We start from the raw sequence: 26744 nt of genomic DNA, 5'->3' as shown, positions 1-26744 counted from the left end.
CGCATTCAAATATTTGGGGATCTACATTACACCTAACCCAGACGACTTCTTTAAAAGAAATCTTTCACCACAGTTGGAATGTCTTAAACGAGATACGACACTTTGGGGAACATTGCCGCTAACGCTGTTGGGTAAGGCAGCGCTGTGTAAAAGGATGGCGCTGCCTTGTTTTGTATATACACTGGAAAATACTCCGTTCCTGGTGCCTCCAAGCTATTTTAAAGCAATAGCGGCCCAGGTTTCCAGCCTGTTATGGGGACAAAAACCAGCGCGCATAGCGCAAGCCAAGTTGGTTTGCGGCTGGTACGACAGGTGGATAGCCCTCCCGAATATACAGTTATATTACTGGGCGGCGCAGCTAAAAGTGGTTAACCAGTGGATACACGCTCCTCAGGCAGATCCTTCATTTAAGGCAAACAGATCGGTATTGGGACCAGGAAATATGTTGTCCGCCGTCTACGATAAGAAGCAAGCCAAATCACTAATAGGGCCCGCGAAACAAACAGTTACTATATGGCACGCTGCACAGGTCAGACTGGGCTGGCAAGGTATAATAACCCAACTCACCCCCCTCTGGGACACAAAACAACTGGGACGACTTAGGAATAGTAAGGGCTTTAGTCGATGGGACGACATTGGCATTTCCACGGTTGGGGACATGTGGCACAAGGGGGAGGTCATAATATTTGAATGTCTTCAGCAACAGTATGAGTTGGCGCCCGCCGAAATTTATAGGTACACACAAATAAAGTGTGCTCAGCCACCGGGTACCGAGGTGCCGGAAGCTTGCCTCTCAAAGAGATTACTGACAGAATACATGCATAAGCGGGCCACGTCATTCACTTACTGGAAACTGATTAACAACCTTCCAGATCCCAAGGTATCTCTCAGGGAAAAATGGTCGCACGAGTTAGGTGATATTGACGACACTGCGTGGCAGGAGGCACTGGCTTCTCCAAAGGAAGTGGGTATACCCTCTCGCCTTAGGTTGGTACAGCTTAAAATTCTACATCGGGCCTATTACACCAGAGTCACCCTGTCTAAAAAAGGTAAAACATCACACCCATACTGTCTGAGGTGATGCGGGAGGAGGGTACCTTTTACCATACCATATGGCACTGCCCGAAGATTCAAGAGTACTGGGTAAAAGTGATGAGGACAATATCGCAATCGAGGGCGGTGTCAACACCAGAGCCCAGGAGATGCTTGTTAAATATGTGGGAACCCAATTACCTTACACACCCTGCGCAGGATTGGGCCACGCTGGAAATAATGATTGCTAAACAAAATATTGCGCAGAAATGGGGGGCAGTGAAAGTACTGACACTCACAGCATGTTATAAGAACATGGACACGACAATGGTAGCAGAAAGAATTGTATTTATCAATCTGGGTTGCCCTCGAAAATGGAGCAAGATCTGGGGGGACTGGAATGCATTCAGGGGAAATATATGTGACCCACCGGAGGAGCAGGCTGAGGAGGGTTTGGGAGAGGATTCCTAGGGAGGGCGATATAAATGACATGCGGGGTTCTGTCTACAAATATGATGTTGCAACTATCAATGAGACTATGTATGGGGACTGTGATTTGCTGGTTTTCATCGAATATGTATACTGCATGGAAGAAGTATACCTTGTTAATGTTGATTATAATAAAAAGAAAAGAAAAAAAAGCAGCCAGTCAGCTTCTTGGCTTGTAGTTCTGCTGCCTGCCACAGACCATTTAATGTAGCGGCCTGGTCTCATTGCTATGCTCCCAGTCAACTAAGTCTAGTTTCAGAATGATATTTTGTTTAATTAGTTACCCTTGGCACAAAGCCGCTAAGGTACCTTTAAAATATGCTTGCAAATTGTGAACTGCAGTTGAATGGATCCGACGACTGCTTCACTGATAAACAACAGCTATAGCGCTGGGCCCAAACTCACATGGATCCGGCGCCATCTGTTGTTTTTTACAGGCACATCACAGTAGACTGGCCCAGGCAGCAGCTCAGATTGTTTGCTCCTGTGCTCTGTCCTTGCCTGCTGAGACTAGCAGGCAGCCGGTGCAGGATGAATTGGCGGCGCCACATGGAGAGGCATCGCATGGCTCTCCCCTCACTCCAGCAGCAGTAAAAAAAGTGCCTAAGTGGAGACTGTGGGGAGAGGGGCATCAACAGCTTGTGCATGGCAAATGAGGAGCAGAAGACAGAGAAGGGAAAAGACAGGAAAAAGGAGTAACAGCAGCATGGAGCATTGGCATCATTGGAACGTTGTTTTTATTCTGAACAAAAGGTTTTCCACAAGTGGTGTTTTACTCAAGGCCTCTACTGGAAGGTGTGCGTGCCATTGTTGGCACAAGTATGATGGTGATGTACTGGTGATGTACTGTCAGAGAACAAGCAGCTAAGTAACCTGGTTTTGCAAGCCGTCTTGTTTAGTCTCATAATTCCCTTGGACATTTTTTTTTATTTTTTATTTCCATCAGGCCATTGTTACACTCATGTTACACTCATGTTTTTGCTACCCACTGATCAGGCTGCTCCCACTCAAATTATGTGCTTTTGGGTTAACAGAAGCATCTAGCTTTTTAGTGTTAAGATGGGGAGCCTGCTGCTCAACCATGCTGGGTGGCAGGTGAGACTGTTATGCTCAGGTTTGCCACGGCCTCCCTCTAGGCACTATAACTTTACAGTTGGCAGTGGATAGAGGTACCCACACATTCCCTTAAAGGGTCAGAGAATAGTAAAAATAATGTAAAGTACAGTAATAAAGAAACTGTATATGGAAGAGTATTACACCAGGCCTCACCATTGCTACCTAGAGAGTACAAATAGAGTGCTATGGAGTACCACACACAATGAAACTAGAAGGTAGCCTGGAGCACACCGAAAAAGGTAGGAATCCGAAATAATGGTATACCTATGTGATCAACAGCCCACAAATAGTAGGGTGGGAAAAGTTTTCTTTTTATTCCGGTCTTTATGAGATCATGCTTCAAATTGCACAAACATTCATAGACATTTATGGTAAAGTTAATCTGTAGACAGAGCAAGCAATATATTTCCACAAACAGATGTACATATATTAGAAGACTTCTTTACAGACAATACAGCCATCACGCATTTCATCTTGTAGACTTTTTCAGGGCTGTGGGATATATGCAAGTATTATAATAAACACCGTTCCATCGACCAGTACCAGGGAAAGTGGGAGGCAATGTGTTAGCATATGTGTAACGAAAAATAAGAAAGATGTACTGAGCAATGGAGTTTTATTGGAAGGAAAGGGAAAAAGAACATTCCCAAAATTGGTCTGAGATGAATTTTTGACAGGCTATAGTATAACTGAATCCAAACAGACGGGAAGATATCCCACTGCATAATACTAGGCCTGGGCGGTAAATTCTGCTCCGCTTGCGGAATGTTGGCAATTCCACGTAGAATACGGAATTGGCCAAAATTCCGCAATCAGCGGCGTAGCAGAATTTTTTAATTGTTCGTGCTTCAAAAATGCGTGTTCGCGCGGGAGGGAGGGAGGGACTTACTGGGATCCCTGCGTTCGGCGGCGAGTTTTCCGATCTGTTTGCGTCTGCCGCGCGATCCCATGAGAGTGTGCGATCGCGATCACATCATTCGGACGCGCCATTGGACATCTGCGTTTGTGAACAGGAAACACTCATCGTGAACGATCGGGACAAGTGAAACATGATGGCCACGACCGCATGGGCAAGTTCGTGAGATATTTCCCTCCGAGCATGCAAACAGCGTTCCCAAAGAGGAAAAAGGCATCGCGGATGGGCGGAACAAGTAATTCTGCGTGCTCGCGGAATTCTGCGTAGCTCGCTGAGATTTTTTACCGTTTTGCTGAACTTTGCGTAACACAACTACGCAAATTCCGCCCACCCCTACATAATACAGAGTGATAATGCCAGATAGTAGTCACATTGTGAATGAGCAAAATAGTGTGCAAACGACATTCTCATCATCGCACAGTGTCTGCAGAGAGAAATGGACGAAGAAAAGTAATTTCGCTGCCTTATTTTTCAGAAATAGCTTATCTGGAGAAGTGGCTGTTGTTAAACTGTGAGTCCAAAAGGAAGTATCCAGAAATCAAGCTATACTCAATTGCAAAACGCTGTGCACCTCCGGTAACGTAAAATGACGGGTAGGTGGTTGTCATGATTAAAAAAGTAGTCATAAGTTGTATCATTTGATTGTTTGGCCGGACTTGTAGTAACAAGGTCATTTCCTAACCCTTTCAATTAGTATAATGTTATGGGTATTGTACCAGAGATGAACAAACTTGTAACTACAGAAGTCTTGAGTAAATGAACAATTTAGATGAAGAATGTAAACACAGACACTATAGTGAAAATGAGCTGGTAAACTGAAGCAGAATCTAATTGAGAGTGAAATAGGGATGAAAAATGTGGTGGGCAATCTCATCGAATATCAGTCACATTGATTCCTCGAGATGCAAAAAATATTTAGACACAGCTATAATCCTAATATGCTCAAACTATATAAGTATTAAAAAAACTAAGGCCATCATATCATACATGGTGAGCCACATTGAAACATGGGTGACCAGTGTATTTTCAGACAGTAAACCACAAAAAACAATGTTTACTGAGTCCTGGTTATGGTAATACAAGAATAAGTATTCAAAGCAGTTACATCGGGTGGCTTAGAAACAGTAGGTGCTTATAGTTACTGGTCCTAGCTCAGTGTCAGTGAGTGTCAAATTGGCATGTTTCCCAGCGTGCGTAAAGAATAGGTGATCATAAAAAATGCAAAAGGACTAAATGGTCACAACCGCTACAATAAATGGTGTGATCTTGTAATGGATTACGTATGCTAAGGGGTATAGGTAATAGTGTAAAATCACAAGTTATGTATGAATGATGGTAAGAATAGTAAACGATTAGGTTATATGCAGTAATAAGTTAGTTTAAGGAACATTGTTAGTAAGGATGTTACCCAGTAGAGAAAATAGTTTCTTATGCAAAGATACAGTTTAGTAGTGGGAGGAGATCATTATACATTTGAACCAACTGCATTTAGGAGAGATATTATATGTACTAGCAACAGTTCGGATGTGCCAGTGTTTAAGAATGTCTTTATAGACCTCATCACTAGAGTTCTAAGGAGTGATCAGCCTGGGTGTAGCCGAGTTGTCCCTTTTCAATGTCTTTCATTAGTAGTTTAGATCTAGGTGCCTGTGGTATTCTTAGTTTTAAGCTATTTGGTGTTGCAATATTATAAGTCAAACAAAAGAGAGGAGACAGAGGTCAGGTTTACAGAGGACTCAGCCTCCTTACTTCAGTAAACAACCAAGAAGAGTCACAGTGTATTCAAATTGACTATCTTCCCAGTAACCTTTATAGGTTTTAAGAAAACCAATAAGTTTTCTTAAAATAACCCTCATCCACCAAAGGATCCCATGTTGGCATGCTTCATCATGGGGTTTTTCCCGCCCCATTGCGGGACAGACGTGCAACAACCGACAGAGACGTGGGAGCACTTTGTAGGGTGTTGACTATAAAGTAAATGAAAGTATGAGAGTGAAGGGGTCAGATCAGTGGGTTAAAAAATACCACACTATGTGAGAAATTAAATATTTATTTGATCTTATAGCTGGTAGGATTTGTGTTCATCCTAACATTGGCAATGATGGTGTGGTGCTGCCCTTAAAGATATTCACAAACATATACATAAATCACACACACTATGAAGTGGTTTTTGCATTCTGAAGGAGAAACCTGGGTCGCATCTCCTTATGTATGACCATAAAGTTTGATATGTCTAGTTTGATGTTTGGGGACGAGAAATTAATCTACTATAGTAAAAAAAAGGGGGGATTCGTATGTCAGAAAAAACTGTGTTTTTAGGAAAACATACATTTTAGTTGCCGAAATCAGGCCACATGAGCTCAAGATGGGAGGTAGGCTGCTTGTAGTCCTACATTGTAAGGAAAGATTTTTCATTCAGTAGTCATCGAGAAAAGGCCCGATAATGAAGAGAACACAGAAATATACTCTTTGCCAGAGGGGTCGGCTATGCCGTACTTACGTCCTGAAAGCTGCACCCTTGTCCTGGATATTCTGCCTGCCTGTGGATCAGACGATAGCCGTACAGCGGGGACCGACCTGTTAAATAACAGGCGGTTCCTTGTCAGTGTCCTCGTGTGTGCGGCTGATAGACTGTTAATGGTAAAATATGGCCGCCCGTTGATGGCGCCATTTCCTGGTTCTCTGGCGCCTGGATCTGCCAGTTTGAGCCTGTATGTCAGTCCTATTTTGTATATATATATGAAAAGGGGACCAAAAAATTTGATAAACCAGAAAAGATTGTGAATTTTTTTTTATTAGAATCGATGTGAAAAAATTATGGAAAAAAGTAAATTATTTCCAGTTGGTATTAAAAAAGGGATACATTTACTAATCATCCCTATATAAAAACGTATGTGTGGTCAGAAAGGTTATTTTTTATAATCTAGATTACGTAAAAATGCATTTAGGCAACGTTTGCAGGGAAAGAAAAATGACTAAAGACTAATGGGCCACCTAAAACTTATAGCTGCGGCTTGGACACGGTTTGGTAGCAAAAAGTAGAGTCTTAGGTTATTTGGGGACTACATTTTAGTTCCTTATGTTTAGCTTATACTTTTGTTGCTGTAATGGATGGTATGCGGTACAAAGAGGGTGGTGATGGACGGAGCATCTGAACCAATCAAACACTCACACCCAGTCAAAAGATCTGGGTTTAATCCATCACCGTTCTTTAGCCCACTCTGCCACCCCAGTTCAGACATGGCTATATGCAAATCAGTCTGACCCTGTGCCTCATGGGAACAGTCCAGCCCGAACTGCCAAGCCATGCCTTCCCTGGACCGGAAACAAGTAATGGATGGTATAGCAAAAATATTATTGTAGTGAATTTTGTTTTCACTTTAGCCCATAGTCATTATGGGGGACTATGTTCAATGCCCTATATTTGTGCCCATTCGGCGATTACTGCGGTATTTGGTTCTCATGGTGTAGTAGAACGTTTTTACCATTGCTTGATCCATGATCACGTGAACTGGCTCCAGGTTATGCGCTCATTCAGTTCGTTGGTGTGTGTTTCAGATGGAAAAACCAGTGATGTTCTTTTTCAAATAGCTGGGAGTCACTGGAGATTTGTTCTACGATGGTCCATTGGAGATCCTGTACTTTGTGTCCTTTCTCAATGTAATGTGCGGACATTTTTATTGTGGCCCGGTCACATCTCAGGTTGCTGCAATGTTCACAGATCCGTGTTTTGATCATGCATTTCGTAATTCCAATGTAATGGAGCTGGCATGGAAAGGTGATCATGTATATTACTCGTTTTGAGTTGCAGTTCGTGAACCGTCTTTGTTCCCAGTTTGTATTGTTGTTGAACGTTAGTCTTGTGTTACAGTGGTCAAATGGCAAACACTACAGTTTCTGCATGGATAGTGACCTGTGAGGGGGGAGAGGAATCCTTGTGAAGTTTCTCCGTCTTTGTTTTTACGGGGTCTGGTGTGTATTATCATATCCCTCAAACTCTTGCCTCTTTTGTGCGAAATCATCACTCGAAGATACGCTCTATCTGCAGAAACATGGGAACAGCATGGGAAGCACTTTCGCTCCAAGCATAGAGGGACTGTATGTACACCACCTAACAGCAGATCCTCAGTCCTAGCAACCCTTTCTTGCCCCATATCCAGATGTAGAAGCAGTACATTGACGATATCCTGATAATATGGAAAGGGCAATGAAGAAACAGCACACCAGTTCTTAACATGGTTGAACTGTCGAAATGAGTTCCTGAAGTTAACCACACCATTTCAAACAAAGAGCTAATATTCCTGGACCTCAACATCATCTCAGAAAAGGGCGAACTAAAAACAACAACATACATAAAATCAACAGCAAAAAAATGCCTTTTGGTTTTCGACAGCTTCCATTCAAGACATCTAATGGAAAATCTCCCGCTCGGCCAATTCTGAGACTCAGGAGGAACTGCTCAGATTTTAAAGATTTCAAAGACCAAGCCAAGGATTTACGCCACAAACTGGTGAAGAGAAATTACCCTCCCAAAGTTATTAACAGAGCAATGAAAAGAGCCAGAAATAACGACAGAGGGGGCCTCCTGGAGGTAAGACCAGAACAACCAAAAGAGGATAGACCCATCTGCATTGCCACCTGTAACACAGCATCCAACCAGGTGAGCAAGGTAGTCAACAGACATAGGCGAATCCTCAATAGTGGAACTCTGAATTTTCCAAACCCGATGTTTTCGCACAAAAGAGGCAAGAGTTTGAGAGCTATGGTAATACACACCAGACCCCGTAAAAACAAATACGGAGAAACTTCACAAGGATTTCTCTCCCCCTCACAGGTCACTATCCATGGGGAAACTGCAGTCTTTGTTATTTGACCACCGGAGCAAGAGAATAACATTCAACAACACCAACTGGGAACAAAGACGGTTCATGAACGGTAACTTGAAACTAGTCATTTACATGATCACCTGTCCATGCCAGCTCCATTACACTGAAATGACGAAACACATGATCAAAACAAGCATCTGCGAACATCGCAGCAACAGGAGATGTGACCAGACAACAACAAAAATGTCCGCACATTACATTGAGAAAAGACACACAGTACAGGATTGTCAATGGACCATTGTATAACAAATCTCCAGTGACTCCCAGCTATTTGAAAAAGAAAAGTGGCTGAATGAGGGCATACCCTAGAGCCAATTCACGTGATCATGGATCAAGCAATGGTAAAAACCTTCTACTACACCATGAGAACCAAATAGTGACTGAATGAGGGCATACCCTGGAACCAGTTCACGTGATCATGGATCAAGCAATGGTAAAAACCGTTTACTACACCATGAGAACCAAATACCGCAGTAATCGCGGGATGGGCACAAATATAGGGCATTGAATGCAAGTCCCCCATAACAACTATGGACTAAAGCAAACATTTTTTTCACTTCAACAATTTTTTACCTATACCATACATTACAGCAACAAAAGTATAAGCTAAACATAGGGCACTAAAATTTAGTCGCCAAATAACCCAAGACTCTACTCTTTACTACCAAACAATGTCAAAGCTGCAGCTATAAGTTCTAGGTGGCCCGTAAAAGTCTTTCGCCATTTTTCTTCGCCTACAAAAGGATGCCTAAATGCATTTTTACATAATCTAGATCATAAAAAATATCCTCTCTGACCACACATACATTTTTTGTATAGGGATTATCCGTAAATATACCCCTTTTTTCAAATGGGTATAATTTACTTTTTCCCATAGTTTCTTCCCATCATTTCTAATTAATTATTTTCACAATCTTTTCTGGCTTATTATCACAATTTTGTCTCCTTTTCTTATATATACAAATTAAGACCGACATGCAGGCGCGAGCTGGCAGATCCGGGCACCAAGGAACCAGGAAATGGTGCCACCTAAGGGCGGCCATCTTGTACGATTAGAGGTCTAGCGGCCGCACAAACGAGGACGCTGACAAGGAACCGCCTGTTATTTAACAGGTCAGACCCCACTATACAGCTATCGTCGGAGCCACAGGCAGGCAGAATATGCAGGGCAAGGGTGCAGCTTTGAGGACGTAAGTACGGCATAGCCGACCCCTCTGACAACAAGCATTTTTCGACCCCTCTGGCAACAAGCATTTTTCGTATTGGACCATTTCTAAATGACAACTAAATAAAAAATCTTCCCTTATAGTGTGTGACTATAAGTGCCCCTTCCTCCCGTCTTGAGCTCATGGGGCCTGATTTCGGCAACCAAAATGTAGGTTTTCCTAAAAACAACACTGTTTTTTTCTGACATAAGAGCCCCCCTTTTTGACTATAGTAGATGGACTTCTCATCACCATACCTCAAACTAGACGTATCAAACTTTATGAACACACATAAGGAGAAGATACCCAAGTTTCTCCTTCAGCATGCAAAAAGCACTTCATAGAGTGTGTGATTTATGTTATATGTTTCGTATTTTCTTGTTTGTGAATATCTTTAAGGGCAGCACCACACCATCATTACTAATGTTAGAATGAACACAAATCCAGTGAAAAATATATCCCGTTTATTCCACAGATGGTAATGTGTTTTGGATATAACTTCATTGACATGTATAATGCAATGTCCTATCTTTCCAGCTCTTTTGCAAGTAAAAAATACAAATTAGGTATTGTATTGCATGTATTTTTCTCCTTAAAACTTATTGAGAAGACCAAAGAGGTGTTTATATTAGGAGTGGTACATGGGATCATTCACTTGGTGGGGGCGTGGCTTGGCCAGCAGTGATGGCCGACGCGTGAGCATAGAGCTCTGCATCAGCCTCGCGTTTCTCCTGACTATATGAGCAGCCGGGGCGGAATTTCGCTTTACCGAGCTCCTTGACGGGCTGAGCATCAGCGGCGAGACCTGAGAGCGCCGAGGGGGACTGCCATGTCGAGATTTGACGAAGGCCGCGAGGTAGCCCGGAGACGGCGAGAAGCCCCAATATGGCGCAGGAGATGATGAGGCTGAGTGCGGCGGCGGCCGATGAGCCTTGCGCGCTGGATCAGGACGGCGGAAGGCCCTGCGAGTATCCCCGAAACGGCGCAATAATCTCGGTGTGGTGGCCGACAATTTAGCATGGAGGGGAGGTAATGGGGACTGGTGGGCGGCCGATTCCTGGATCGCCCCCCCTGACGAGGCAGAGGACTACCTGCTACATGCGGGGCACAGTGAACGAGCAGCGGCTGGCGGCGAGAGGGATACAAACTGCACAGTAGCGGAAGACCCACGCGATTGCAGGAGATCCTGGAGTCCTGGCAGGGGAGCCGAGGCTCTTGCTTGATTTCAGTGACTGCACCGACGACCTGGTGGTGGAAATCGAGCAGACGGTTCGCTAGACGTACGCAGGGCAGTCTGAGGAACTGTACTGGGCGCCCCCTGTACCCAGCCCTGAAAAGCGGCAGCGACCTGTGGGCTGAGCTTCCCTGGGGGGTTGCCTCCACCGAGCGAAAACCCCTCCGGGAAGCCTGTAGTGGTGTGGAGTTTGTATGCTGGTGTGCCCCTTGAGTACACATCTGAGCGCCTGGGAGGGGCTGGGCCTGCCACTGGGAGGCACGAAAAGGGCCCTGCTGGTGCCCCGGAGTCGGTGGTGAAGTTGAGTGGAGCGACATTGCACGAGACCTCTGATTAGTGGACCGTGAGTGAGGAGGGATTGGAGAGGAATACAGCCAGCGAACTGCGCTATAGCCCCTACTACAGCGCTGTAACTACCGCGCCCAGGCCCTAGCTACAAGAGACACAGCGACTACCTCCGTTGTTCAAAGGTGGGAACCAGCGCCGATCCTGTAGGGCACTCGGCAGGGCACGAGAAGAGTAGTGGCAAGAGCTGGAGAAATCCTTGTAGCCATGGGCAAGCCCAGGGGTCGCCAGGCGGGGGTTCCCCAGGACCAAGAAGAGAAGATGCAGGATCCAGCGCAAAGTGCCTTAGATGACCATGTACATCGGTAACTACAACAGATCCTAGCTGCCATAGCCGACAGGAAGGCGACTCTTCCTCAAGACATTAGCACGGTTGCGGTGGGGCTTGGATTATTGCAAGACCAGCACAAGAAACTTTCTGAGAGGGTAAACAAAACTGAACTCGACATTGCGGAAATAACAGAGCATAAAAATGTGGCGCAGCAAGTGCAGGCCTTAACGGACAGGGTGGTGACGCTGGAACGTAGAGCCAAAGATGCAGAGGGCCGCAACTGGAGGAACAACGTAAGGGTCGTGGGGCTGCCAGAAGGGTCAGAAGGGAGAGATATGGTGTCCTTACTGGAAACGTGGTTCAGAGATGTAGTGGCCCAGGAAGGACTTACAGCCTTTTATACGCTTGAGAGGGCCCATAGAGTGCCGGCCCGACCATTGGCCCCAGGGAGACCCCACCCCCCGAGACCGGTGGTGTCCCGCCTGCTCCACTTCCGAGACAGGGACTTATTATTACAAAAGGCAAGAGCAGATGGCCCCATTACGGTGGACAATGCCAAAGTCATGCTATTTCCGGACTTCACAATGGAGGTGCAAAGGGAGCGCGCCTCTTACATAGCGGTCAAGAAGGCTCTGCAGGAGGAGGGACTTCAATATTCCCTCATGTTTCCAGCCCGATTGCGTATTATCCTGGATGGGAACACTCATTACGTGGACTCCCCTCAAGAGGCATGGGATTGGCTGGAGAACTACAGGAAGGAAGTCTTGAGAGGTGGGGAGCTGAGAGAGGTGCGAGAACGAGTGCCCAATAAGCCTATGCAACCACGTCGGCAAGCCCGTAATAGAACTCAGAAGAAACCAACGATTCCCCAGACGGCCTGTGAACAGGCAGCAGTGCTACACGCAGTGGTGGAACTGGTGAAGATCGAAGCTCCTGCATCTGAGGAGGAGAAGGGCACTACCACTGATGGCTCAGCCGGGCAGGAATCAGACTAACTGGCAAGGAGCAGATGCTTGTGGTGATACCGCAGACGGCGGATAATATTGCTTGAAGTAGACGACTACAAGACAAGAGCAAACTGGACAATCACTAACTGGTGCGGCTGGTGCGAGACTGGTGATAAACCCGGACTGGTTTGGAAGATTTGGGGCTGATGACTATCTCTAGGAGTTTGAGCTGGCTGCAGTCCCCAATGCCTCTGAATTTGTCAGAGGCTTTTTGAGTGTGTGGTTTACATGGTGTGGATGGGTACTAGTTCTATAGTAGCTGTCCTGGGGTGGGGGAGTTGGGGATGTTTTTTAGTTTTAGGGGTTGTTAGGGCCAGGCATGAGACTACTCTGGGTCGTAGGTGTGCTTTTCAGATGCAGATGGGATGGGTTCTACCAATGACTTGAAGTGTTTATCCTGGAATGTACAGGGCATGCACTCTATGTGGCGCAGACAAAAGCTTCATGCGTATTTACCGCGGAGGGAAACACATTTGCAGGCGCAGGAGGGGGCAGCGTTACAGTGGCGTTGGTGAGGGCAATTATATTATACAACCTATTCTGCCTTTGCACGAGGAGTATTGATCTGGGTGCAAGCGGGATGCCTTTCCAGTGTAGTTTGTACATGCAACAATGGTCCCATGCATACAGGCGCTACGTGAAAAATAAATATAGACAGAATCAATCTATATTGCGAGTGACATGTCCAGCCGGACAGTGGTCTTCAAAGTTTACTCAATATACAAGTCATTAAAACAAGGAATACCTTCCACAATTCAACCAGTGTGGTACACAAGCCTGTGTCCAGCACTAACAGAACGGGTACAAAGGGTGAATATACAGAGCGAAGAAGGGCTATTAAGGCAAAAGGACGTTTCTGTCATAAATACAGTTGTACAGAATTTTCAAACATAGCACCATTACATCACATAGTAATCACGTTTAGTATATAGGTGCTAAATTGGTCGACGGCGTTTCGGACCCCCTAGTAAATCACGGGGACCATCATCAGGACATTTCAATGAAAGCCTTAACAATAATTTAGCCTCTAATTGCCAGTAAACCCAATCGTATAAGGCAGTTAGGAAGGTGGTGAGGAAAATTCGGCAGTGGAGACGCTCACAGTCGAGCGCACAATTCAGCGGACCGTGATGCTGTCCGTCGGAGCCTAGGGAACCGGGTGAGTCGGTCAGCGTGTGTCTTCCCTGGCATGCTTTCATTGAAATGTCCTGATGATGGTCCCCGTGATTTACTAGGGGGTCCGAACGCCGTCGACCAATTTAGCACCTATATACTAAACGTGATTACTATGTGATGTAATGGTGCTATGTTTGAAAATTCTGTACAACTGTATTTATGACAGAAACGTCCTTTTGCCTTAATAGCCCTTCTTCGCTCTGTATATTCACCCTTTGTACCCGTTCTGTTAGTGCTGGGCACTGGCTTGTGTACCACACTGGTTGAATTGTGGAAGGTATTCCTTGTTTTAATGACTTGTATATTGAGTAAACTTTGAAGACCACTGTCCGGCTGGACATGTCACTCGCAATATAGATTGATTCTGTCTATATTTATTTTTCACGTATCGCCTGTATGCATGGGACCATTGTTGCATGTACAAAGTATGTTCCCCGAGGTCCCTGCTGACTCATTTGGGGCCCCTTGTTGTTGGTAAATTAAATTTTTCCAGTGTAGAGCACAGTTTATGGATCCAGAGGGCATGTTCGTAGTGATATATGGGAAACTAGATGCACATGATATAACCCTGGGCAGTATCTACACTCCCAACACTGAGCAGCCAGCTTTTTTTGCGCAGATGTCCACGAAATTAGCACCTTATCTTACTGGGTCGGTTTTATTAGGAGGGGACTTTAATTGCATAACTGATATGGCATTAGATCGTTCCCACCCCTAATGCTCCCACTCAATGGAAGCCAGGCGAAATTGGCAGACCCGATGGGGCCTAGTGGATACCTGGAGAGCCCACCATCCAGTTGAACGGGATTATTTCTATTACTCGGCGCTGCATGATTTACATGTGCGCCTAGACGCATTGCTATGTACTCCGGACGTGCATGCCGGTGTGCACAGTAGCGAATATCTTTCCAGATAGTTATCAGATCACAATCCAGTATTGCTTTGGATGCACTGGTAGCGATCCCGGGTCAGGATACCTACCTGGCGACTCCGCCCAGAGGCTTTAGAGGACCAAGGGCCATATGTAGGTAATCTCTATTTACCGATTCTTAAATACCGAATTTTACCGATTCGGTATTTAAGAATCGGTAAATAGTATGTAGGTAAAAATTCGGTAAATTTGACAAAATCAGTAATATTCGGTATTACCGATTCGGTATTTACCGCTTCGGTAATTCCCATTCATTCCTATGGGCCTGGAGGCCCATAGGAATGAATCGGAAGCCATTCACTATTACCGATTCGGTAAATACCGAATCGGTAATAGGGGGAACATATTCAAGGGTGGCAGGGTGTCACATTGACACCCTGTTGCACCCCTGAATGGTGCATGTGTGCACGTGGCACACATACATGCCCTAAGGGCATGTATGTTTGCCACATAGCACTCTTAAAAAAGCACAAAATTGCCTTTTTAAAGTTTTTCGATATTTACCACCAATTTGTAGTTGGTGGTAAATAACGAATCCCTAAATCAAAAATGCACTCACTTGAGTGCTCCCTACGTAGGATTTAAGGAGTCCGTAATTTACCGATTCTGTATTTTAAGGATTCGGTAATTTACTGATTCCTTAAATTACCGAATCGGTAAATTACCGAATCCTTAAATCCAGCCACCTACATTAGAAAAAGCTAAATACCGGTCGGTAACGGCAAATTTACAGATTTTTGGCCGTTACCGACCGGTATTAAGCTACCTACATATGGCCCCAAGTGTTTAGGGATGCGGTGCGTACGACCATCACCCAAAATTACAAGATAACGAGGGGACTGCCTCCACACCGGATGTGGAATGGGACGCCTTTAAGATGGTACTGCGAGGGCGTTGCATAGCTGAGATGGTGGGAGTCCTCAGAGTGCTCATGAAGGAGGTGGGGGAGGCTGAAACACGTCTACGGGAGGTCGAGAAGGCTCGCCCTGGTAGACCGGTTAGACAGCGGGACTTGCTAATCCATCGCGCAGGGGCTCGCCGATATTAGAGATTTGTGATGCCCTGGGAGACGCTTGCTTCACCCAGGAAGGTATAAACGGATTGTGTTATGATTATTATAAGGACTTATACAGGAGCAAGACAGTCAGGACAGGGGACGACTTAGAGGGGTTCACGCGCGAGCTTCAGCTCCCACAACTGGAGGATGATCAAGCCGAGGTACTAGGAGGGGACATTGAGCTACGGGAAGTGCGGGCGGCTATTAAACATATGGCACGGAATAAAACGCCCGGAAAAGACGGACTCCCGATTGAGCTGTATATCACTTACGCTGAGCAGTTAGCGCCACGATTAGAGAATTTGTACAATAGGGCGAAGCACCTGAGCCACCTACCTGTGTCCACAAGAGAAGCAGTTAGTATTCCGCTCCTGAAACCGGGTAAGTCGGAATGGGACAGAACGGCATATCGCCCACTGTCCATGCTTAACACGGACTATAAGATATTAAGCTGTATCTTGAACCACCAAGCTGTTGCCTTACATGTCAACCCTAAACCATCGTGATCAATCTGGCTTTATTCACACCAGGAATATGGCCTTAAACGTACAGCACTTGCTGCGCATACTTAAAGCAGACACTTACCCCAGGACCACTGCTGCGGTGTTTGCCGTTGATCTAGAGAAGGCGTTTGATAGTCTAGAATGGCCTTATCTCTTCCATGTCATCACCCGGTTTGTACTGAGGGAAGATTTCATAGCATGGACAGCTTTACTTTACAAGTCTTCTACAGCACGGGTCAGGACGGGAGTGGTGATATCAGATGCTTGCGAGGTCACACGGGGAACGAGGCAGGGATGTCCTCTATCCCCTCTGTTGTTCATGCTGGCTATGGAACCTCTTGCAGCGAAGGCCATGACGGGAAGGTACTTTCAAGGGCTACAGGTGCAGGGTCAAATACATCATATAGCCCTATATGCGGATGACTTGATAATGTTCCAAGGCGATACAGAGGGGGGATTACTGGGAGCAAAGGCAGTATTGAACGAGCTAGGGGAAATGTCTGGCCTTCGAGTTAATTGGGCTAAATCCGGTTTGTTCCCCGTGGACGGAAGCAGGAGCGATCTGCAAGATGTAGCAGGAGTGAGATGGGAATGCAGGTGCCTCCCCTACCTAGGCGTCCAGATATATCACTCCAGAGCGGATATAATGGAGGGTAACATCGTTAGAGCAATACGTGGCTTGGCGGGCAGTATTGACTTTTTGGTGCCATTTACTGCAAAATGTGCAACCGTTTAGTTTTTTTGCAGTTATTATAACTAACTATTCTTTTTGAAGGACATGAAAAAACTGGTTTGGCATTCACAGACACAGAGTCTGCACCAGTAACACTAAGCACCTACTGCTTCTAAGCTAATAATTTCACTTCAGGCAATGTAACTGCTTGGAATAATTACTTTTGTATTACCATAACTGGGACTATAGAAATCAGTACATATTGTGCAGAAGCTCACAAGGGATTTTTGTGGTTTACTATCCGCAAATATGCTGGTCACCTATGTTTTAATGTGGCTCAACATAAGTGACATGATGTCCTTGTTTTTTTTTTAACTCAGGATAGTGTCATTATATTTGGATTGTAGCCCTTTCTAAATGTTCTTCATTGCAACTCAATGAATCTATGCAAATGATATTGCATGAGATTATTCATTCTTATTTTGCTCTTAAATTAGACCCAGCTTAAGTTTGCTGGCGACTTTACAACATAGTGGCCACATTACAGTCTTCATTTGATTTGTTTATTTGCCCAAGACTTCCTACAGGACTCTGGTCAATGTAGTAAAGTGTTCGCGATGCATCACGTGTCCAGGGATGGCGAAGACAGCGAAGATAGCAGAAGATCGAAAGATGATGCATCGCGAACACTTTACTACATTGACCAGAGTCCTTAGGGGCGACACTGCCGGTGTGTGAGTAGTGTGCGACCCCACCCCCATTTGTAACTTTAAAGCTCCCGTGAGCAGTGGGCTGACGAGCCTGGGATCCCGCACCTACGCGCCTGAGTGGTACTATACCTGGCAGATATTGGCAGCCATCGACAACCCCAGTACACGGCCTATCCCTGCTGACGAGGGGTGATACCCCGAAACACGTGTCCGAAGATGGCGAAGACAGCGAAGATAGCAGAAGATCGAAAGATGATGCATCGCGAACACTTTACTACATTGACCAGAGTCATTAGGGGCGACACCGCCAGTGTGTGAGTAGTGTGCGACCCCACCCCCATTTGTAACTTTAAAGCTCCCGTGAGCAGTGGGCTGACGAGCCTGGGATCCCGCACCTACACGCCTGAGTGGTACTATACCTGGCAGATATTGGCAGCCATCGGCAACCCCAGTACACGGCCTATCCCTGCTGACGAGGGGTGATACCCCGAAACACGTGTCCAGGGATGGCGAAGACAGTGAAGATAGCAGAAGATCGAAAGATGATGCATCGCAAACACTTTACTACATTGACCAGAGTCCTTAGGGGCGACACCGCCGGTGTGTGAGTAGTGTGCGACCCCACCCCCATTTGTAACTTTAAAGCTCCCGTGAGCAGTGGGCTGACGAGCCTGGGATCCCGCACCTACGCGCCTGAGTGGTACTATACCTGGCAGATATTGGCAGCCATCGGCAACCCCAGTACACGGCCTATCCCTGCTGACGAGGGGTGATACCCCGAAACACGTGTCCAGGGATGGCGAAGACAGCAGGAGATCGAAAGATGATGCATCGCGAACACTTTACTACATTGACCAGAGTCCTTAGGGGCGACACCGCCGGTGTGTGAGTAGTGTGCGACCCCACCCCCATTTGTACAATTCTTACTTTATTGCACATCCACCTAATATTTAAATGACTACCTTTGAACTCACAATTTAGCAATAACCATTTTTCTTGATAAGCTGCTTCTGACATATCAAGTGGTGAAATTACTCACTTTATTCCATTTCACTCAGTGGACACTGGGTGAGGTTGATAAGAACATAGTTTGTGCACTATTTTGCTCACCTCGCTCATAGTGTGACTAATATCTATGGAACTTTCACTTGATTACTTCGCACTGGAACAGCTTTCCTTCTGTTTGGATTCAGGTGCACTACATACTGTCACAAATTAATCTCAGACCAATTTTGGGGATGTTTTTTTCCCCTTTTTTTAAAACAAAACTTCATTGCTCATTACATCTTTCTTATTTTCCGTTACGAATATCTTGCTAATAACACATTGTCTCCCACTTTCCTTGACTCTGGTCGATCAAACTCTGTCCATCATAATAATTGCATAGAGCTTACAGTCTTGAACAATTCTATAAGACGAAACACGTGTGATGGCTGTATTGTCTGTAAAGAAGCCTTCTATTGGTCATAGAATTATATAATGTCCTTCGGGCATTCTTGTACGGTATCTACATACGGCTGCAGTATTGTATTGCTGGGTCTTTCTACATATGATTGTTACCATATACGCCTCTGCATCAGGTACGGACATTTGAGTAATTTGAAACGCGATCTTTTGAAGACCAAAATAAAAACAATTTGATCCACTCTAGTATTTGTGGGCTGTTGTGATAGCATACTTATACAATTATTTTGAAATCCTAAATTTTTTCGTTTGGTCCAGACTACCCTCTAGCCTCCTGGCTCTATGGTCAGCATTCTTAGTGCTACTTTGAGCCCTTTCCTTCAACTCAGGACCAATGCCTGGGCTTAAGTTGTGTGTACGGCCCCTATCCCACCTTCATATACTTCACCTGATGCTGTGTGCCAATAGGGCCATCCCAGTCAATGGCCTGGAATCAGCAATACTGTCAAAGAAAAGGCTGCCCCTAAAGTTAACCATGGGTTTATTTTGTAGTTGGGGTTTGGAGCATGTTCACGTGTCTACCATCAATGACTTTATATTTTTCTACAACTGTGCATAGCCTGGCCGATTACAGTATTGACTTTGTTCTTCACAGCAGTTCATATTGCACGGATTTATCTGGGTATTAATACACTCTTACTTTCCTGCAGCTGGTAAAATGAATCACACTGCTGTATATCTGCTTAATTTAGGTGCATGTGACATTTTGTTGCTGACTACTAACTAGCTTATTTATCCTGCTGAATTTGTATGTCGGAATTAGTCTCGGGGATGCGAGCTCATTAGGCACTGTCTTGGGCATAGTTTTCCTAGGCCTCTAACCTGTAAAACACTGATTATGCTTTGTTTACATTGCATTTTTACGAATCTCGACTGATCTGTTAATGTCTAGATATAATAAATGCAAACTTATAGAGAAGCAATCAAATACTAGTTACTGCTTTGATTAACTGGAAAGAAAGCGTCACCCACTTGACAGTAGAATGCCACTTATAAGTACACTGAAACCACAGAAATAGCACACATAAGCACTCTGAAAACTTGGCAGCTGTGAAACACTTTTCAGAACAGTGAAATGCTCTGCCACCTTTCTTGGTTCCTGGTGGAAGAAATGTTGGAAGAGACTGCCTATATCTTTGCTCTCTTTAGCTACAGTTTGTGTTCCCTTCATTTCCTTTGAACAGCCAATGTTATTCCGCAGGGAGGAAGAGAGTGTAATTTGGTAATATTCTTCTTGAATTTGGGTTTTTGCCTCTTCTGACGTTTGGAAAAGGATCAAGAATAGATCCTGCTGCTAAACTGTATGACCTGCAACTGCTAGTTGCAGTTGTCAGACTGAGGAGGAGGCTTGGGCTACATGGTTAAGGGCTGTCTAGAGATCTGGCTACCTGCATACAAGTGTCTTGTTGTGTTTGCTAATTACCACAGAAAAGTCTTTGCAGTTGGAAGCTTAGAGGGTACCATAATCTCCTAAAGCTGTGCTGCAGGATCTTTTGGCCTCTAGTCTGAAAGGGAGGGAGGGGGGGGAGAGTCAGCTGCTTCTCGCAAGAAAGTCCATCACTCTCTTCTATGACCGGCATCTATCCTCAATGTGGGCAGAGCTAAATACAGTAGCATTAGTCAAGAATTACATCCTCTCCAGCCACAAAACAGTAGTATGGTAGAATGCACAATGTCAGACATGATGCTAAAGAGAAGATTGGCCAACTGGTGGATAACTATTGCTGTATCACTGCTAACTCTTGAGGACAAGCGAAGGCTTGTGTGACCGCTAGAAAGGGAGGTCTTTGTTGGAGTCAGAAGATTTTCTGCAACATCTCCGTATAAAAATAAAGGTCAAAGCAAGACAGACCAAAGATGTTTTTTCTCTTGAAAAACACTTGTGAAAGATACTCAGTCACCTGGGGATGAATGATATGGATAATGGAGACGCAGGTACATCCAGAGGAGACACTGATTTCATCACCACTGAGAGATGTGCAGCAAACTATAATGAATATCTAGAAGACCGTAATCTCCAAATACAATAGCCTTGATTGATCAACAGGCACACAAGAGAATGGAAAACAAGTCTAGGTTGGTTTAATGTATTTTGTGATGTTATGAATGCGCTACCTGAAGATGACAAGCAGACGATGAATTTTAAAGAGTATTCTGTCCTAGTGGCTGTTTGGAGGAGTTACATCTCGAATGTCTAGAAGACTAGATATTTGAAGCCAATGTCCACCTTCTGTGGGTACTGAAGTACTTGGTGGGTGAGGAAACCAGAGGTTTTTAAATTCAGAGGTATTGTCCTCAGATGATTGCCCTAAAGTTGCAATGGAGAAGTACCGACTCCCCAGGAGAGGAGCGAGCAGCAACAAGTTATCCAGGGATCTGTATTAGTTGAATTGGGATGCACACATTTTTATTTTTCCTGATCATAATTGGTCTACGCATAACAGGAGGCAAAAACTACAGTTCATCAACTCAAACTGGATTTGGAGGCATCTCTGTGGCACCTTGCCAAGCTGAAAGTGCTTATACTGAGTAGAAGCCACGTTTTACCCAGATTGAGCCAGCATGGAATTTTCTGTGAGCAAAGAAAAAGGAGTTTGAGTAGCTGTAGCTAGATACAAAATGGGCGATATCTCACTGGACTGCAGTGAAGGTCACTCTGGGACTTGCAAGATGGTATAGCTCTAAAAATTGTGGCTGAAGGGTGTGCTCTGAGACTCAAAGCTTATAAAACTGTGTGTAATCTATAGCGTGACGAGTTCTTTTTCCTGTCTGACCTCCCATCCATAGTTCCCCCAACTCCTCCATCTCATTTTGGGATGGGTAAGTCAGAGTAACTACTTAACAGGTAGACTTGAAGAAAGCACATATTGTGGTCATGTGGGTTATATTGATCTCTCTACGGCCTACCAACCTATATTGGTGTATAGAGACTGTTTACTCAATAAAAAGTGTTTAATCCCAAAAGAGAACAGCGTAAGTACAGGAAATCAAGTTTAGTACCACTGGCAATGCCTTTGATGCCCATGGTTTCAGTGGGCATGAAGTGAGTGGCTAAAAATATGAACATGTCTCAAACAACCTGGTTAATTCCTGTAGTTTCATCACATAACCCTTCCTCTAGCTCCAAAGTGACAAATAGGAGACTTTGAGAGACTACGAATGGGGCAGTGGCTCAATCGTATGATGTTACTGTTGGTTAAAGGGACATGCCATGCATTTTGATAAATCATTGTTAACAGCATAAGCATGAACCCCACATTACGTAATAAAACTGCCCACTTAAGCATATGTTTCCAGTAGGGTGAAATGGTGAAACATGTATTTCATGACGGCACACTTTGGGCAAATAATTTGAATCACTTGCATGAGTGAACTGAGTGACTGTCAGCCCTTTGATACATCTAATACTGATCACAACATTGACATTTGCAAGGGTAAAGATTGTTACCAAAAATTCACATCAATGTTTGGAGTAGGCAGTGTCAAGGACATAACTGTCAATGATGTAGCAGGTGCAGTGGAATCGGGAACTAAATATTCCAGGGCCGTAGTACAACTGATTATTATTTTCTTGTACCACCAAAAATGGACCCAGACGTGGGTGTTCCAATCTCCTTACCTGCATTAGGGACCATGACACCCTCGCTACAACCCTGGGCAGTGACAACCAGCACTGTAGCAGAAAGGGCAGGAGGCACTGATACAATTTTAACAAGTACAACTCAATTACATTCTTTATCTTAAATATCAAAATGCAACGTAGAACAATGGTACTCAATTACTTACATGGATCTTCCATTTGTGTCTTCAACTACATTTAGCTCACTGACAAGAAACTGCCGGTCTAATGGGATATCCGGTTGACCAGATTCTGAAACAACAAAATAGACCAATGAACAGACAAATTAAACCATGCAGATATTCTAAGAGTCTGAGTAGCAGCTGCTTGTACCTGGGTTGGCACCATCTACAATGAAACATACAGCAGTTAATCAGAAGGACTAGAAGTCCTCTGTATAATAGCAATTTGTCAAAGAATGCGTGGCACCTTTGGGTACTGTCTGAATACAATTAGGAAACAGGCATTGGCTGAGCTCAGAAGCTGTGAAAGAGTCAGAGGGAGGTAGAAAGAGAAAGAGAGAGATGCCATGATGGCCACCTTAGTGTGTAAGAGAGACCAACAAAGTGACAGGTACACCCGAAACATGTTATCAGCAAGTGTTCTAGAATACTGAGTCTCCGATTTTGGAGTATAGTAAATTACTAATATTCAGAGTTGGTTTGTGTAATACACAACTAATCCTTCAAGCTACCTACAATAGAACTCTGATACTCATAGTTGCAGAGCACACACAAGAGGGTGGTGCAGCTATGTTAGGGGAACACAAGTAAAGCAGAACCTCCTGTCAAGAGTCTCAGTGGCAGCTGCCACTGCCGTTGTGTGAGACGGTCTATAGCAGATCCCAGCTGGGAAGTACAACAGTATCATGGAAAACATACACAGGAAAAATACAAACATACTAATTCTGTCACACTGGTCACCATCCGCTCTCCCCACAAGCGTGGCTCAGGCAATCCCTTGGTGCAGTAGCACAACACACACACTAGACCAACCAGCTATGTTCACACGTCAGTAATACACCCCCAGGACAGCCAATTACTCATTAACTGTTCGTAAAGAACACTCACTATGATATTGATCTGTGTCAAGATGAAACACTGAATCATTTCCAAAGACTGGACAAGTGATTCACAATTCCTTTTTGAGTAATATCCCTATAGGGCACACAGACGAATTTGTCCCTACTAAGAACAGAGAGAAACATATGAACTGCAACACCTGTAGCACAAATTGGTGCTCCTTCCTATATATTTGCAGTTAAAATATTCACAAATCCTTGGAAAGCAGCGGGCAGCGGTCCGGTGCCTCCACCTACGGGCAGAGAAGCTATCGCCACTGAAGAGTGCCTCAGATGCAGATCAGGCATGAGCTACCATACTTGCTTCTGCCTTAATCCGCCATGTGCAGGGTGCATGCTGCTGTTGCCAATGACTCCACTTTAACTATACAATATAGCCAAAATTCCCTGAATGGCCCTTTTGTTGTGTGCTGTGGTAGATTCTAGAGACGGACTCCTTTCCTCGGACATGGCTACTTACGGATGCAAACTGAGACGTAAAGGAGTGAAATGCTGTCGCTCACAGTTACTGGCACTCCGAACAAATGGCTGTCTCACAGGCTGGACCAAAATGTAAATGACAATTCAAAACTGAGCAACAGCTAGAGAGGCCAGATCCCAATACCTATTAATTGTTACTACTTTCTTTTTTATACTATTTTTTTGTTGATTTTAAAGGTCTAGCACACAGCTGAATCTGTCCTTATATCAGACTTAAACCAAGGAGCGGATAAAGGCTAGTATGCATTATCCAGTAGACGTAGGTTCCTCACAATCACTCAACCTGATATCTGTGTTCTTAAAAAAAAAAAAAAAGGAACCTTGACTAGAGGTAATGCACCAAGCTAAAAAGCCATTTTAATTCATTAATTGAAGAGTATCAAGAGAATACACAGTGTCCTCTAAAAAAACACATCAAGTAAAAATGGAGTGTAGTTATGATTTTGATGAAGGTAGAGAATGGGCATCATCTAGGGTATGGTTGGAGGCAGTCGCTTAAGAAATCCAACATCTAGTTAAATAGATTTTTTTTTTTAAGTTTTCAAAAAACCTTTATTGGTAGGTAACCTTAATCCACAGCTTTACGCCTACAACCAGTCAATGGCCGGCAGCTTCACGAAACTGTCATGTTGTAAAACAAACCAGGTAGTGATGAAGACATAAGTGCATTAACACAGCAAGTCGCCTACAACCACAGTGGGCCGGCCGCGCAACAATACTTTCCAGCATTCAATATGATTTGTGACATTACAGGCAGTGGAACCATTAAAACAAACCAACAGTTCATAAGGTGCCGCAGCCAGAGACAGCAACCATGCATTTGAGGGGCCCTACAAACCAATCCATCTCTAAGACACTAAATTCCCTCTTCTCAGGCGGCGACATACAACAAGCATACTCACAGAGGTGCAGATGCAGGCGCGCTATGTGTCCCCCCTCCCGAGGCCACACCTGTAGATAAGCCACCAATGGCGCCCATATGTCCCTGGGCCTAGATGTAAGAGGCATTAGTTCGGCACGCAGGGCCGATTGTTCCTGGCAGTGTATCAGATCATTCAGCCAGGTCTTGAACTTAGGGGCCCTGCCTCTGCCCCATCGGCAGGCCACTCTCCTCTTAGCCAACAGTAACGCCAGCTAGTTAAATAGATTTTGCATTACAAGCATGTGTATCACAATTAGGGCTGACCAAATTATCAGGAACAAATTACCTTTGCAATAATTTGGGTACTCTTTTCTTACTCTTTCCCAACTAGTTTACGGCGGGAAATGGCATTGCCTGAAAAAGGTATCTGTAGGAGGCTGGCTTAGTATATGGAACACACTTATTTAAGAGAAGCACCTTGCACTAATTCAGGCAACCCTTATGGTGGTTTTAGTGGTCTTAGAGAGCCATAGAAAGCTCTCTAAGTGGTAGCTGTGAACAGCCACCTTCAGGCCTAGTCCAGAAGGAGTGTTAAGCAGCTTGTTTTACCAGAACTAATCATATAGTGTAGGTTAAACGTAAAAGAACCCCAGAGTGTAGTTATAAAAATAGGTCAATTTATTATACACTCTCACTAACACATTGGTATATCTCCTACCCGGAGATATCAACACAATACTTCAATTGTAAACAGGTAAGTAAGCACAAATACACAGTAGTCTACAGGGGCAGACCAAACCATATACTAAAGAAGTGGAATGCGAACTGTGACCAAAGTTGGGACTTGGACCAGGAGACTTAGAAGAGCTGGGGACACAAGGAACCACCCAAGGTAACTACCCAGGAACCCCATTGAGTCTGTGTGCAGAGTGGAAACACAGCCGCATACTCAATGCAATTCAATGGGGCAGTCACAGTTGCAGTTTTCAAGAAGGACCCTTCCCTGTGGACCCTGAAGAAACCCAGTGGAAAACAGAATGTTGAACAGTCACCCCACCCGTGGATAACCCAGGAACAGGGATGCCTACACCAGGGAAGCCGGGTGCATAGGTGCGCAGTAACGTCAGTAACCACAGTAGACCACAATTGAGGATTTCAGGAAAGATGCTGCTGGTGAAGAAGATGAGAGTCCAGTGGAATCCAAGGGTGGATTCTTGAAGAAAAGAACCTACAAGCAGAGGGGATAGAGTCTATGCACTCGGAGGTAGCCAGGAGGCATGGAAGAGCAATGACCACCGATGACGGAAGATGCAGTAGTGATGATGGTGACCTTGTTGAAAAAAACACAGTTGATGGACAGAATGTAGAACAATGTCATACATTCACCCCAGTACAAGGATCTGGGCCTAAATCCATTGTTTTTTTGCACTCCACACCACCCTGGGTTAGACACTGGCTATATGCAAATCAGCTCTGACCCTGTGCCTCATGGGAACAGTCCAGTCCGAACTACCAAGCCATGTCTTTCCCAGACCGGAATCAAGCATCCAAGGACCGGTTTCTGGCTATCAGCCTTCATCAGCCTGGATAGCTTGACTCCAGTGGTGTGGAGAGCCTGGGACTCACGTCTGAGCATACCCAGCCCACTCGGGGTGAAAATTGCAAAAAACACAGTTGATGGACAGAA

General features: G+C 44.8%; 1 protein-coding gene across 1 annotated transcript in view; it reads right to left on the bottom strand.

Moving 5' to 3' along the window:
- The window catches only part of CEP20 (centrosomal protein 20), a 224440-nt gene that overhangs the window by 45724 nt on the left and 151972 nt on the right, over positions 1-26744 (bottom strand). Inside the window, exon 3 of the mRNA XM_078664343.1 lies at positions 22802-22886. Within this exon, the coding sequence (XP_078520469.1) occupies positions 22802-22886 (85 nt within the window). The remainder of the gene's footprint in view (positions 1-22801; positions 22887-26744) is intronic.

This window comes from Lissotriton helveticus, chromosome 10, assembly GCF_964261635.1.
Source record: "Lissotriton helveticus chromosome 10, aLisHel1.1, whole genome shotgun sequence".
NCBI lineage: Eukaryota > Metazoa > Chordata > Amphibia > Caudata > Salamandridae > Lissotriton > Lissotriton helveticus.
The sequence above is the reverse complement of the archived record's forward strand: the minus strand, read 5'-3'. Positions and strand labels throughout refer to the sequence as shown.